This window comes from Artemia sp. Qi Xiang Cuo, chromosome 14, assembly GCF_049724085.1.
Source record: "Artemia sp. Qi Xiang Cuo chromosome 14, ASM4972408v1, whole genome shotgun sequence".
NCBI classification, from domain to species: domain Eukaryota; kingdom Metazoa; phylum Arthropoda; class Branchiopoda; order Anostraca; family Artemiidae; genus Artemia; species Artemia sp. Qi Xiang Cuo.
The window spans coordinates 36,060,037-36,076,191 of record NC_142807.1 but is presented as its reverse complement, the minus strand read 5'-3'; the positions used below and the strand labels follow the sequence as shown (position 1 = coordinate 36,076,191).

Sequence of the window (16,155 nt, the reverse complement as noted above, 5' to 3'; positions counted from 1 at the left end):
AGCAATCTCTATTCTGTCTTCAGGACCGGCCTTTTTAGCAGAAGCTATATGGTACGAGGTTTGCAACAAATTGACCAACACTCATAACCATCAAACAACCATCAACAAACAGAACAGAACAGAAACAACAATATAACCATCAAACCATGAAAAAAACCCATCAAATAACCATCAAACAGAACAGAACCATGAAAAAAACATCAAATAACCATCAACAAACAGAAACATGAATAAATTATCTGACTGTGACGTCACTCCCTTCTGATTCAATAGATGCATTTTTACTAGAGTACTAAAAAAAATTGGGCTTAAAGAGCGAGGTATTGACTACGGGGAGAACCCAATCACACACTTAATAATTTCTGTTCGTTTTAAGTTTTGATGGTGCTCCTTACTTTCAGTTGAAAAAATTGTTAATTTTTTTAATTAATTTCTGATAGATATTTTAAATAATGCTGGGAAATCCGGCGCCCCCTTCATAGAAATTTCCCTTCCCCCATGAAAACTTCCTCCATGGAAAGATCGTCCCACATATCCCCCGACCCCCCTCCACTACCAGGAAAAAATCCCCCTTGAAAAAAAACGTCTTTATACTTCCCAATAACTAATGCTATATGTAAACATTAGGCAAAGTTCGTAACTTGCAGCCCTTCCCCCAGGGACTGTGGGGGATTAAGTCATCCTCAAAGACATAGTTATTATATTTCGACCATGCTGAACAAAATTGTTATCTCAAAATTTTGATCGGGTGATTTTGGGGGGAAAATGAGCGTAGGAGGGGGCCTAGTAGCCCTCCATTTTTTGGTCACTTAAAAAGAGCACTAGAACTTTTAATTTCCGTTTGAATGAGCCCTCTCACGATATTCTAGCACCACTGGGTTGATACGATCACCCCTGGGGAAAAAAAAACAAAAAAACAAATAAACACGCAGCCGTGATCTTTCTTCTGGCATAAAATACAAAATTCTACATTTTTGCAGATAGGAGCTTGAAACCTCTACAGTAAGGTTCTCTGATACTTTGAATCTGATGGTGTGCTTTTAATTTAGGTTCTATAGCTTTTAGGGGGTCTTTCCCCCTATTTTCGAAAATCAGCCAAATTTCTCAGGCACTTAACTTTTTATGGGTAGGACTAAACTTGATGAAACTTATATATTTGAAATCAGTATTAAAATTTGATTCTTTTGATGTATCTATTGATATCAAAATCCCGTTTCTTAGAGTTTCGGTTACTATTGAGCAGGGTCGCTCCTTACTTACACTTCGTTACCACTAACTGTTTGATTGCTGCCTTTGGGTCTGATTTTTTTTTTCTTTTTAGTCAAGATTGGGGATGTCAAGAGGGATTTTTTAAAAATAATTTTCTAGAAGCCTAAAAGACACTTTTATAATTGGTTAGGGTTGGAAGAAACAATCTTAAGCTGCATAATTTCGGTGTTAAACGTCCTCTTGGAAGTTAATTCCTTATTTATCCTCAAAGTAACATACGTTGACAGTCACTAGAATAAGCTTTTAGATCTTGAATAAGTATATGTATTTTGCCACTTACCGTAAAAAATTTAATTCTAGCACTGCAATTCTCGTCTTCACTGGATACTGAAGTGCATAGTGTAAGAAGAACTAGAAGTTTGATTGTATTCCTAGCAGGACGAACAATAGAGCATATCGGAAGCTGGCCACTCAAGAAAACCATTTTGTTGAAAGTTGCCGATCAAAAACCATCTTCTTGCAGAAAACTACCCTAAAACTTAAAAAAAAAAAATATATTTTATCGAACAAAAAAATATACAGCAAAATTTTGGGCTTGTAAACAAATTATTGAGTGTAACATCTAAGGTTAAACTCTTTTAAAACTACCATGTAATAAGAAACGTATGAAGATCAATTTCTTGTTATGTCTTTTCAGGAATCTAATGGTCGAACATGAAAGATCAATGTCCTAACATTCAACAACTAGTATATTGTAGCGAAAGGAATTGATTCCGTCTTCTTAAAATTTACATTCTCAAAAAGTTTGTGATACCTTGGATGTGAAAGAAGATTTGTTTTGTGAGGAAGAATTAGTGACAGTACTGAAAAGATTAAAAATAATAAGGCCCCGTGTGCTGATACTGTGGTAAATGAATTTCTTAAATATGGGAACTCTTGGGTTAGAAACAAGTTAATAAAGATTATCAATATGATTTTCAAAAATAGGAAATACCTAGTGATTTTAGGAAAATGGTAATTAAAACCACTGTATTAGAAAGGTGATAAGAGTGAGTGTGGGAATTATCGAGTCATAAGCCTGGTCTCTGTAAGTAGCAAATTACTTGGTAATATGATACTTTTTAGACTAAAAGATGAAGTAGACGCAGTGATAAGAGAAGAACAGTTTGGTTTTAGAAAGGGTAGAGGATTTTTTGACCAAATTTTTACTCTTAAATTAATAATTGAGAAGTACCTGAGTAATCAAATACCTTTGGTCCTCAGTTTAATAGATTATGAATAAGCGTTCGATTCTGTTGATAGAAGAGCTATAGTCAAGGCCTTATCTTTGAATAATATTAATTAAAAACACTTTTTCCACAAAATAAATTTTTCAAAAAAAAGCAAAGAACTCCATTAAACCAAAAATGAACAAAGCAGAATCAAATAATCTACCAGGCATACAACTACCACAAATTAGTATCAATAAATAAATGAAACCCAAAACAAACAGAAATTAAAATAAATAACCGAGTAAAACTCAAAACGAGCAGAAATGAATATGAGTAGGGTTCTAAACCCCTATGCTTTCTAAAAGCCAGAATATAATCTGTATTTTACTGAAAAAAATCCAAATGAATTTACTGAAAAAAAGTGTGCATTGTCAGTTTAAAATACATATGTTGATACTTATTCCTTAAAATCTTAATTAATTTTTGATTTTTATAGTTATAAAATTGAAAACATTTAAAAGATTTTTTTTTCAGTAAAGTACAAATTATATTCTGACTATTAGAAAGCATAAGAGCTTAAAACCCTACCCATATTAGTGCCTGCTCGTTTTGAGATTGACTGTTATTTATTATAATTTCTGTTTGTTTTGGGTTTCTTTTATTTATTCATACTGATTTGTGGTTGGTAAGCCCAGTAACTAGATGAAGAGGCAAGCAAAATTTGTTTCTTTTTAAAAAATGACACACCTCGAATATTTATTTAGATTTTTTTGGGTAATAACACTGGCACTTTACTTAAATATTCGTTTTCGCGACTACTTACTAAATTTGGAGGGAAAGGAGCTTGCAAACCTGGAGGAAAAAGTTTTTTTTAAATTAATTTCAGTTCGTTTTATATTGACATAGTCTTTTTCAGGGAAAAAGACTGAGCCTCTTCTTAAGTTAAACAACCATCCTTTCCATAAAAACCTTAAATACACACTGGGCATATTTTACAACCCTTGCCCCTAATCTCTGGGGTTTGTTTCAACCCCAGAAGCCTTGTTATACGATATTTAGACTATTTTGAATAGAATGGCTATATCCAAATGTCTATTAGACGTATTTCGGGACAATACGACATATTTGTGTGTGTGTGTGGGGAGAGGGGGTGCGAGCAGCTTCCCTCCGATCACTTTGACTTAAAACGTGCACTAGAGCGAATGATTACAATCCAATGAACCCCCCCCCCCAAGTTTATATGACCATGCTTCCTATAAAACCTTATATGCCCCCAGGGAACAACTTAAAACCCTTACCCTGAGGGCTGCGGGGGCTTGTAATCCTCAAAGACATAATTTCTAGACCTTTCGAATATGTTAAAAAAAAAGGCTATCTCAAAATTTTAATTGGAAGTATTTGGGGAAACGATGGGCGTGGGGAGGGGGGTATGGGCCCTCTGATCAGTTTCAACTAAAAACAGGCACTAGTCCTCTCAATTTCCAATCAAATGAGCCCCTTTTGAAGCTTCTACGACAAAACTTTCTATATAAACATTATATGCCCCAAGGGCATAACTTACGACCCTTGTACTGAGGGCTATGGGGGGAGGATTGTCATCCTCAAAGACATAATTTCCAGACCTTTCAACTACGTTGAACAAAATGGCCATATCCAAATATTAATCAGAAATATTTAGGGAAATGATGGGCATGGGGGGAGGAGGTGATTCTCCCTTCGATTACTTTCGACTATTAAAAAGTGCAATAGTCCTCTCAATTTCCATTCGAATGAGCCTTTTTTGAAGTTTTTACAATAAAGCTTTCTATAAAAACCTTATATGCCTCCAGGGCATAACTTATAACCTTAGCCCTAGAGGCTGTTGGGGGGGGGGCGGGGTGTCATACTCAAAGACATGATTTCCAAACCCTTCAGCTACGTTAAACAAAATGGCTATATTAAAATGTGAATAAAAAGTGTTTGGGGAAATGATGGCCGTGGGGGCGGGGGACATTCACCCTCCGATTGCTTTTGACTATTATTAAGGGTACCATATTTGAAAGATATTCTTTCTTTATTATATTGTCGTAATTGAATGCGACTGAAACTGTGAGAAATTTCTTGTTGATACTAGAATACTTTCAATAATCAAGAACTTTTGTCCGCTGCCAAGAGTCTGAATTGGTAAAAATTTTGAATATACAGAATAGTTTTCGATAGTGTAGCCTACTATGTATCGTCTCAGTTTAGTAATCAAATCATGAATTTGAATAGTGAATTTGGTAGAAATCAAACGCAACAGTGAATACTTACTGCATTCTGATTTTGGACTTCTATATTGAATTCATAGCCTACTGCTAATTCTGCCATAAAAATATTTTTATTCGTAAACTTTTAAATAACTATCTCCGTTCCCAAAATAATCTCTGAATATTGATGAATTGAAAGTAATACATGTCTATACATTAGGGTGGTCCTTATTTTTTCACTTCAGAATTATAAACCTCCCACCCTGCCATTTTTGTCTACATCAAAATTTAACAACATGGGAAAAAATTTTCCAAATTGGTCAATATTTAGGGTATGCTCAATTCAAGTGAAGTTTAGCATACAATCGCTATACTTCTGCTTGGACAATGTTTAACGTAATTTCGGATGCACTTAGGAAATTCATTCAGCAAACAAAATTTAATGAGGACATATTAGATATAATCAATAACTCATCCAATCATTAGTTTGTTAAAACAATCATAATGACTGGTTAAAATATGTCACTGGCATAGCAAATAGTAGTAAAGCATCTAGTACTACAGCCAGTGATTGCGTAATATGCCTTACCACGGGCCAGGCATCTATATATTTGAACCATATGCCTTAGGGATGGATGTGTGTAGGTTTTCAATGCATTGGATGGTTACCAGGGTCATTTTCAAAGAGGTACCGTTTCTATAGAAGGTAAATTAATTTTAAATATCATATGGACTTTGATTGAAGGTATATACTTTGCGTACGTCCCCGTACAAACAGGTTTTTCTGGTAGTTCTATTCTAGAGGGGCATTACACCCTTTCAAAGAGAGTGAGTATCCTCTCACATAGCATTATGCTTCTACAATGCTCGCGTACAAACAGGTCTTTTGATCTGGTTAAGTGGGTATAATCTGGTTTGGTTTGCTATTGAGAGAGGACTCAAGCGATTCCTTTCTTTGTCATGAGATTTACGTAATTAATTAAACCTGTATTATAAAACCAGCGTGTCTTGTTTCGTTGTAATGCAATTATTTTTTGTATATACAAAAAGGGGTAATGAGATATGCGAGCATTTGCAAAAAAGGGGTAATTAATGTTGAAAAGGGTAATTACTTCTTTAGTTTACGAGATTTGCGAATTTTTTTTGCGAAAAGATCTCAGTTACATACGGATTCAGTTACACGGGGATTAGTTAAATGAGGTCAAGTTGCATGGGGGGTTCAATAGCACGAGGGGTTCAGGTGCATGGAGGAGTTCAGAAGCTTGGGATTCAGTTACATGGGGTCGATGGTCGTTATAATACACAAGTTCTATTTGAACAGTGTTGTGAGATCTCCTACCACACCCCCAAAGGACTCCGATCCATACCATCCCCTCCTGGGGAGTAGCGAATTTACGCTGTGGTTGGTTCAACGGTTCTAATATTTGTTTAAATTTCGGGTTTTTAACATTCCAAAAAGGTTGTTTTATTTTTTTTTATTGAAATAATCTAGTTTCTTTTATTATTTTTTAAAACATTTTGGAAGAAACTAAATTTCAGTTGGGGTGGGGGGGGGGAGGAGGGGGCAAAATCAGGTCTGGGGTGAAAATTTGGTATGAGAAAGGCAGTTGTCCCCACTGTCCCATAGGAAATTACGCTCCTCAAACCAGCCCCTTGCCACGTACTGACAGGGGTGAATCCGGGGAGAGGGTTAAAAGTTCAAGTGCCCTGTTTAAGCGACCAAAAAAATGAAGGGGCAACTAAGCTCCATTCAATGCTCAATGTCCCCAAAGTTATAGGGGTCGTGTGTGTCTCTTTGGGCTATGTGTATCTCTTTGGGAGCGTTTGAATCTTTTGGTTACTAAAGTATTATATTTTTATCATGTTTTAGGATATTCGATCAGGATTAACTTAACTTCATTCCTTGAGTGTTGTCGGGAGTAACACGTAAGTACCAAATTTTGAGTTCACTGCAGGGGATTTTCCACAAGGAGAATTTTCCATGGGGAGGGAATTTTCCAGGAGGTGAATTGCTACAAGTTTCGTCCACTAGCCTGAACGATGGAAATTCAATAGCTCAGAATTGAGGTCTTAGTCCACCAGCCTGAACGGTGGAAATTCACTAGCTCAGAATTGAGGTCTTAGTCCACCAGCCTGAATGGTTGAAATTCACTAGCTCAGAATTGGGGTCTTAGTCAGTGTTCAGATTGGAGCGTTGGGGTCCGACTATCAGGGCTTTTATTTGTCAAGACCTGAATGCTAAGCGATGGACATGAACTCGATTGGGAACCCATTGTGAAAATGGAAAAAACAAAAATATATTGTTGGTATGTGTGTAGAGCATGGCATGGTTACCGCTAGGGCAACAGTCTAACCGTTAACGGTTTTAAATATCCGTGAATAAGTTCTAAAGCGAGAGTGGAAGTTGGGACAAAGTTCTAGTGCCCTGTTTAAGCAACCAAAAAACTGAAGGGGCAACTAAGCTCCATTCAATGCTCAATTTCCCCAAAGTTATAGGGGTCGTGTGTGTCTCTTTGGGCTATGTGTATCTCTTTGGGAGCGTTTGAATCTTTTGGGTACTAAAGTATTATATTTTTATCATGTTTTAGGATATTCGATTAGGATTAAATTAACTTCATTCCTTGAGTGTTGTCGAGGGTAACACGTAACTACCAAATATTGAGTTCACTGCTGAGGATTTTCCACATGGAGAATTGTCTATGGGGAGGAAATTTTCCAGGAGGTGACGTGCTACAAGTTTCGTCCACTATCCTGAACGATGGACATTCAATAGCTCAGAATTGGGGTCTTAGTCCACCAGCCTGAACGGTGGAAATTCACTAGCTCAGAATTGGGGTCTTAGTCCACCAGCCTGAATGGTTGAAATTCAATAGCTCAGGGAGCGTTTGAATCTTTTGGTTACTAAAGTATTATATTTTTATCAAGTTTTAGGATATTCGATTAGGATTAACTTAACTTCATTCCTTGAGTGTTGTCGGGGGGTAACACGTAACTACCAAATTTTGAGTTCACTGCAGGGGATTTTCCACAAGGAGAATTTTCCATGGGGAGGGAATTTTCCAGGAGGTGAATTGCTACAAGTTTCGTCCACTAGACTGAACTGTGGAAATTCAATAGCTCAGAATTGGGGTCTTAGTCCACCAGCCTGAACGGTGGAAATTCACTAGCTCAGAATTGGGGTCTTAGTCCACCAGCCTGAATGGTTGAAATTCACTAGCTCAGAATTGGGGTCTTAGTCAGTGTTCAGATTGGAGAGTTAGGGTCCAACTATCAGGGCTTTTATTTGTCAAGACCTGAATGCAAAGCGATGGACATGAACTCGATCGGGAACCCATTGTGAAAATGGAAAAAACAAAAAAAAAACAAAAAATATATTGTTGATATGTGTGTAGAGCATGGCATGGTTACCGCTAGGGCAACAGTCTAACTGTTATCGGTTTTAGGTATCCGTGAATAAGTTCTAAAGCGAGAGTGGAAGTTGGGACAAATTTATGGGAAGTGCCCCGCCTCACCTGCCCAGAGTCTCAGGCAAGTGATCCTAAATTTGAACAAGTTGAAATTGGATCAGATTTTCTAAACCGAGCTGTGACAATGAATAGATAATATTTGGAAAGTGATTCGAGACGCTGGACATCCGTGAACAAGTGCTAAATTGAGAGAGGAATTTGGTACAGTATTTGGGGGCACCCACCCGCCCAGAGTCTCCGACAGTTGACTAAAAAATTTAAAAAACACACAGAGACGACAGACACAAAGAGACGAATCAAACAAAGAGAGGACAAACACACAGAAACGACACATAAAGACGACACATGCACAGAGACGATACGTTTTAATTCAAAAGTGTGACCCTAGGAGTCCACTTTTCAATCTAGAAGAGTTTAAGTGTCCTAAATTTGAAGGGGGCTATCACCGTCCTGAAGACGAGATTAGGTTCTTCGCACAGTGGATACCTAAGAACATACCTGATCGGGATAAATCCATAAGACATGTTAAAAACTATCCTCTATCATGGGACCACAGTTTTTGTATTTTTAAGATTTAACTCTAATTACTATTTTTTTTGTAAAAATTTGTTTTTGTTTTTATTTTTTTTTTTTTTTATCAAAAAAAAAAAAATCTGTTAATACATTTAAGCAATAAATATATTTAATCTTAAACCCTTAATTTTATTTATAATATTTATATTTTAAGCAAGTAAAAAACTCTTTCCTGAAGTCACTTCTTGGATACACAATACAGAAATTTTCATTAAAGAAATTATGAAAAAATTGTAAGTAAGTAGCAAATTCTTTCTTGAATTCACCTGCTGGATTAATTATTTATTTTAGTAAAGTAATAATTTATTTTAGTAAATTAATAATTTATTTTAGTAAAGTAATAATTTATTTTAGTAAAGTAATTATTTATTTTAGTAAAGTAATTATTTATGACGTTATGTCTGCTTTACAAAAATATTGGATGAAGCGTTTTATTATAATACTTCAACAGAATTAAAAATGAACATTAATAAATTAATGAAATTAATAAATAGGAGTTCAGTAATGATAAACTCGCACGGTTTAGTACATATGGATTTTTAGTGAATTGAGTTCTTAATAGTAGTAGTATTTTCATTTTTTTTTTTTTGCCAGACGTTAATAAAATAAATTAAATTCATTATGATATTTTATTGATAAAAAATATCCGTGAAAATATAATATGTTTTTGTAGTGCAGTGAGCTTTTAATAGTATTTGTATTTTCGTGTTTTTTGAAAGCAATTCGTAATATAAATTTAATTAATTCATATTTTTTCTTTATAAAAAATTTTCTTTAATGATTATTTGTTTTTTTTTATGCATTTTTTTTTTAATATTTTTTTAACTTTCGTGTTTTTTTTTTTGAAATACAATAATACAATACAAAAATAAAAGTAATTAAAAAAATATTTATTTTTTTAATTACTTATATAAACGATGTATAAATTTAATTAAATAAATTACTAAAAAATTCTAAGCAAGTAAAAATTTCTTTCTTGAAGTCAACTTTTGTGTAGAAATTTAATTCAAGAAATTATGACAAAATTCTCAGTAAGTAACAATTTCTTTCTTGAAGTCAACTCTTGGATACACAATACGTGAATTTCATTCAAGAAATTATGAAAAAATTGTAACTAAGTGTCAAATTCTTTCTTGAATTCACTTGTTGAATAAACAAAAAGAAATTTCATTCAAGAAATTATGACAAAATTCTAAGTAAGTAACAAACTCTTTATTGTTTTCACGAGTTAGATATACGATGTAGAAATTAAATTCAAGAAATTATGAAAAAATTCTCAGTCTATGTAGAAAATTCTATCTTGAATTCACCTGTTGGATAAACAAAAAGAAATTTCGTTCAAGAAATTATGACAAAATTCTAAGTAAGTAACAAACTCTTTATTGTTTTCACGAGTTAGATAAACGATATAGAAATTTGTAAGCAAGTAACAAACCCTTTCCTTAAGTCACCTCTCGGATACAAAATGCAGAAACTTTATTTAAGAAATTATCAAAAAATTTTAAGTAAGTAGCAAATTCTTTCTTGAATTCGCCTCTTGGATAAACAAAAAAAAGTCATTTCATTCAAGAAATTATGAAAAAATTCTAAATAAGTAACAAATCCTTTATTGAAGTTACCTCATGGATACACAACGCAGAAATTTCATTTAAGAAATTATCAAAAATTGTAAGTAAATAGCAAATTCTTTCTTGAATTCACCAGCTGGATAAACAAAAAGACATTTCGTTCAAGAAATTATGACAAAATTCCAAGTAAGCAACAAACTCTTTCTTGAAGTTACCTCATGGATACACAATGCAGAAATTTCATTTAAGAAATCAACTGCTGGATAAACAAAAAAAGACATTTCGTTCAAGAAACTATGACAAAATTCCAAGTAAGTAACAAACTCTTTATTGTTTTCATGACTTAGATACACGATGTAGAAATTTAATTCAAGAAATTATGAAAAAATTCTCACCAAGTAACAATTTCTTTCTTGAAGTCAACTTTTGTGTAGAAATTTAATTCAAGAAATTATGAAAAAATTCTCAGTAAGTAACAATTTCTTTCTTGAAGTCAACTCTTGGATAAACAATACGGTAATTTCATTCAAGAAACTATGAAAAAATTGTAACTAAGTGGCAAATTCTTTCTTGAATTCACTTGTTGAATAAACAAAAAGAAATTTCATTCAAGAAATTACGAAAAAATTCTCAGTAAGTAACAATTTCTTTCTTGAAGTCAACTCTTGGATACACAATACGGGAATTTCATTCAATAAATTATGAAAAAATTGTAACTAAGTGGCAAATTCTTTCTTGAATTCACTTGTTGAATAAACAAAAAGAAATTTAATTCAAGAAATTATGACAAAATTCTAAGTAAGTAACAAACTCTTTATTGTTTTCACGATTTAGATATACGATTTAGAAATTAAATTAAAGAAATTATTAAAAAATTCTCATTCTAAGTAGCAAATTCTTTCTTGAATTCATCTGTTGGATAAACCAAAAGACATTTCGTTCAAGAAATTATGACAAAATTCTAAGTAAGTAACAAACTCTTTATTGTTTTCACGAGTTAGATAAAAGATGTAGAAATTAACTTCAAGAAGTTATGAAAAAATTCTCAGTAAGTAACAATTTATTTCTTGAAGTCAACCGTTGGATACACAATACGGAAATTTCATTCAAGAAATTATGTAAATGTTTGTAAGTAAGTAAAAAACTCTATATTGATTCAACCTCTTGGATATACAGTACAGATACTTCATTCAAGAAATTATGAAAAAATCGCAAGTAAATAACTTTTTTTTTCTTTATCAAAAACAATTTTCACTTAGCTACATGATGTAGAAATTTAATTCAAGAAATTATAAAAAAATTCTGAGTAAGTAACAATTTCTTTCTTGAAGTCAACTCTTAGATACACAATACGGAAGTTTCATTCAAGAAATTATGAAGGTATTTGTAAGTAAGTAACAATCTCTTTATTGATTTCACCTCTTGAATATACAGTACAGATACTTCATTCAAGAAACGTGATTAAACACGTTTCGAAACTACATGCTATTTGCATGCCTTTCCTTGACACCTTTCCAAATGAGCGGGGATTCCCCACTGTGTCATACACATTGCGAAAAGTGAGCAGTACGAAAACTCCACGTTTTCAACCAGACTGGTTTTTTAGACAACACACCCACAGAGATGACACACACACACATAGAGACGAGACACGCACAAACATGACACAGAAACAGAGTCATAGTGAGAGAGATATCCAAAAGTTGGGTTGATCTAGGTTCACTTAGAGTGGCGCGCCACTCTAAGTGAACCTAGATCAACCCAACTTTTGGATATCTCTCTCACTATGACTCTGTTTGTGTGTCGTGTCTGTGCATGTCTCGTCTCTATGTGTGTGTGTGTCATCTCTGTGGGTGTGTTGTCTAAAAAACCAGTCTGGTTGAAAACGTGGAGTTCTCGTACTGCTCACTTTTCGCAATGTGTAGGAAACAGTGGGGAATCCCCGCTCATTTGGAAAGGTGCCAATGAAAGGCATGCAAATAGCATGTAGTTTCAAAACGTGTTTAATCACGTTTCTTGAATGAAGTATCTGTACTGTATATTCAAGAGGTGAAATCAATAAAGAGATTGTTACTTACTTACAAATACCTTCATAATTTCTTGAATGAAACTTCCGTAATGTGTATCAAACAGTTGACTTCAAGAAAGAAATAGTTAATTACTGAGAATTTTTTCATAATTTCTTGAAGTAAATTTCTACATCATGTATCTAAGTGAACATTATTTGTGATAAAGAGAAAAAAAGTAACTTACTTGCGATTTTTTCATAATTTCTTGAATGAAGTATCTGTACTGTATATCCAAGAGGTGGAATCAATACAGAGTTTGTTACTTACTTAAAAATATTTTCATAAGTTCTTTAATGAAATGTACGTACTGTGTATCCAACGGTTGACTTCAATATAAACATGGTTACTTACTGAGAAGTTTTTCATCACTTCTTGAAATTAATTTCTACATAGTTTATATAACTAATGAAAAAAAAAGAAAGTTCTTTACTTAATTAGAATTTTGTAATAATTTCTTGAACTAAATGTCTTTTTGTTTATCCAACAGGTGAATTCAAGAAAGAATTTGCTACTTAGACTGAGAATTTTTTCATAATTTCTTGAATTAAATTTCTACGTCGTATATCTAACTCGTGAAAAACAATAAAGAGTTTGTTACTTACTTAGAATTTTGTCATAATTTCTTGAATGAAATTTCTTTTTGTTTATTCAACAAGTGAATTCAAGAAAGAATTTGCCACTTAGTTACAATTTTTTAATAATTTCTTGAATGAAATTCCCGTATTGTGTATCCAAGAGTTGACTTCAAGAAAGAAATTGTTACTTACTGAGAATTTTTTCATAATTTCTTGAATGAAATTTCTTATTGTTTATTCAACAAGTGAATTCAAGAAAGAATTTGCCACTTAGTTACAATTTTTTCATAATTTCTTGAATGAAATTCCCGTATTGTGTATCCAAGAGTTGACTTCAAGAAAGAAATTGTTACTTACTTAGAATTTTTTCATAATTTCTTTAACAAGAGTTGACTTCAAGAAAGAAATTGTTACTTGATGAGAATTTTTTAATAATTTCTTGAATTAAATTTATACATCGTGTATCTAAGTCATGAAAACAATAAAGAGTTTGTTACTTACTTGGAATTTTGTCATAGTTTCTTGAACGAAATGTCTTTTTTGTTTATCCAGCAGGTGATTTCTTAAATGAAATTTCTGCATTGTGTATCCATGAGGTAACTTCAAGAAATAGTTTGTTACTTAATTAGAATTTTGTCATAATTTCTTGAACGAAATTTCTTTTTTTTTATCCAGCTGGTGAATTCAAGAAAGAATTTGATATTTACTTACAATTTTTTATAATTTCTTAAATGAAATTTCTGCGTTGTGTATCCATGAGTTAATTTCAAGAAAGTATTTTTTACTTATTTAGATTTTTTTAATAATTTCTTGACTTAACAGACTTTTTTTGTTTATCCAAGAGGCGAATTCAAGAAAGAATTTGCTTCTTTCTAACCAGATTTTGATAATTTATTAAATGTATTTTATGAATTGTGTATCCGAGATGTTACTTCAGGACAGTATGTGTTAATTGCTTACAAATTTATACATCGTTTATCTAACTCGTGAAAACAATAAAGAGTCTGTTACTTACTTAGAATTTTGTCATAATTTCTTGAACGAAATGTCTTTTTGTTTATCCAACAGGTGAATTCAAGAAAGAATTTGCTACTTAGACTGAGAATTTTTTCATAATTTCTTGAATTTAATTTCTAAATCGTATATATAACTCGTGAAAACAATAAAGAGTTTGTTACTTACTTAGAATTTTTTCATAATTTATTGAATGAAATTTCTTTTTGTTTATTCAACAAGTGAATTCAAGAAAGAATTTGCCACTTAGTTACAATTTTTTCATAATTTCTTGAATGAAATTCCCTTATTGTATATCCAAGAGTTGACTTCAAGAAAGAAATTGTTACTTACTGAGAATTTTTTCATAATTTCTTGAATTAAATTTCTACATAAGAGTTGACTTCAAGAAGGAAATTGTTACTTGCTGAGAATTTTTTCATAATTTCTTGAATTAAATTTCTACATCGTTTATCTAAGTCATGAAAACAATAAAGAGTTTGTTACTTACTTTTAATTTTTTCATGTATTAATGGATTGCAAAAAAAAAACACGAAACTGCTACTACTAGTAACAACTCACTGCATCACAAAACCATCTTATGTAGTCACAACTATGTTTTATAAATAAAATATATGAATTCATTTAAGGTATATTACGAATTTCTTGAAAAAAACAAGAAAATAATACTACTAGTAACAGCTCACTTCAATACAAAACAATCTGATGTATTAATGGCTATGTTTTATCAAGAAAATATCAGAATGCATTTAAGTTATATTATGAATGGCTTGCAAAAAAAAAAATGAAAAGACTACTACTAGTAACAACTCACTGCACTACAAAACCATCTGTACTAAACCGTGCGAGTTTATCATTACTGAACTCCTATTTATTAATTTAATTAATTTATTAATATTCATTTTTAATTATGTTGAAGTATTATAATAAAACGCTTCATCCAATATTTTTGTAAAGCAGACATAACGTCATAAATAATTACTTTACTAAAATAAATAATTACTTTACTAAAATAAATTATTACTTTACTAAAATAAATTATTAATTTACTAAAATAAATTATTACTTTACTAAAATAAATAATTAATCCAGCAGGTGAATTCAAGAAAGAATTTGCTACTTACTTACAATTTTTTCATAATTTCTTTAATGAAAATTTCTGTATTGTGTATCCAAGAGGTGACTTCAGGAAAGAGTTTGTTACTTGCTTACAATAGAACTATTCTAAAGAACATTAAGGGGTTAAGATTAAACATATTTTTTGCTTAAATGTATTAACAGATTTTTTTTTTTGAGAAAAAAAAAAAAAAAAAACAAAAAAAAATGTTTACATAAAAATATTAAATAGTTTTAACGATTAAAAAACCACAAACGATGGTCCCATGAAATAGGATAGTTTTTAAAATGTATTATTGATTTATCCCGATCAGGTATGTTCTTAGGTATCCACTGTGCGAAGAACCTAATCTCGTCTTCAGGGCGGTGATAGCCCACTTCAAATTTAGGACACTTAAACTCTTCTAGATTGAAAAGTGAAATCCTAGGGTCACACTTTTGAATTAAAACGTATCGTCTCTGTGCATGTGTCGTCTTTATGTGTCGTTTATGTGTGTTTTTCCTCTCTGTGTTTGATTCGTCTCTTTTTGTCTGTCGTCTCTGTGTGTTTTTTAAATTTTAGAGTCACTTGTCGGAGACTCTGGGCGGGTGGGTGCCCCCAAATACTGTCCCAAATTCCTCTCTCAATTGAGCACTTGTTCACGGATGTCCAGCGTCTCTAATCACTTTCCCAAGAGTATCTATTCATTGTCGCAGCTCAGTTTAGAAAATCTGAGCCAATTTCCACTTTTTCAAATTTATGATCACTTGCCTGAGACTCTGGGCAGGTGAGGCGGGGCACTTCCAAAAAATTTGTCCCAACTACCACTCTCGCTTTAGAACTTATTCACGGATACCTAAAACTGTTAACAGTTAGACTGTTGTCCTAGCGGTACCCATGCCATGCTCTACACACATATCAACAAGATATTTTTGTTTTTTTTTGTTTTTTCCATTTTCACAATGGGTTCCCGATCGAGTTCATGTCCATCGCTTTGCATTCAGGTCTTGACAAATAAAAGCCCTGATAGTTGGACCCTAACACTCCAATCTGAACACTGACTAAGACCCCAATTCTGAGCTAGTGAATTTCAACCATTCAGGCTGGTGGACTAAGACCCCAATTCTGAGCTAGTGAATTTCCAC

At 32.6% G+C, this 16,155-nt stretch overlaps 1 protein-coding gene across 1 annotated transcript in view; it reads right to left on the bottom strand.

Moving 5' to 3' along the window:
* The window catches only part of LOC148944413 (uncharacterized), a 207,711-nt gene that overhangs the window by 146,159 nt on the left and 45,397 nt on the right, over positions 1 to 16,155 (bottom strand). The window contains exon 2 of the mRNA XM_089100464.1: positions 1,550 to 1,747. Coding sequence (XP_088956590.1) covers positions 1,550 to 1,693 — 144 coding nt within the window. The 5' untranslated portion in view covers positions 1,694 to 1,747. The remainder of the gene's footprint in view (positions 1 to 1,549; positions 1,748 to 16,155) is intronic.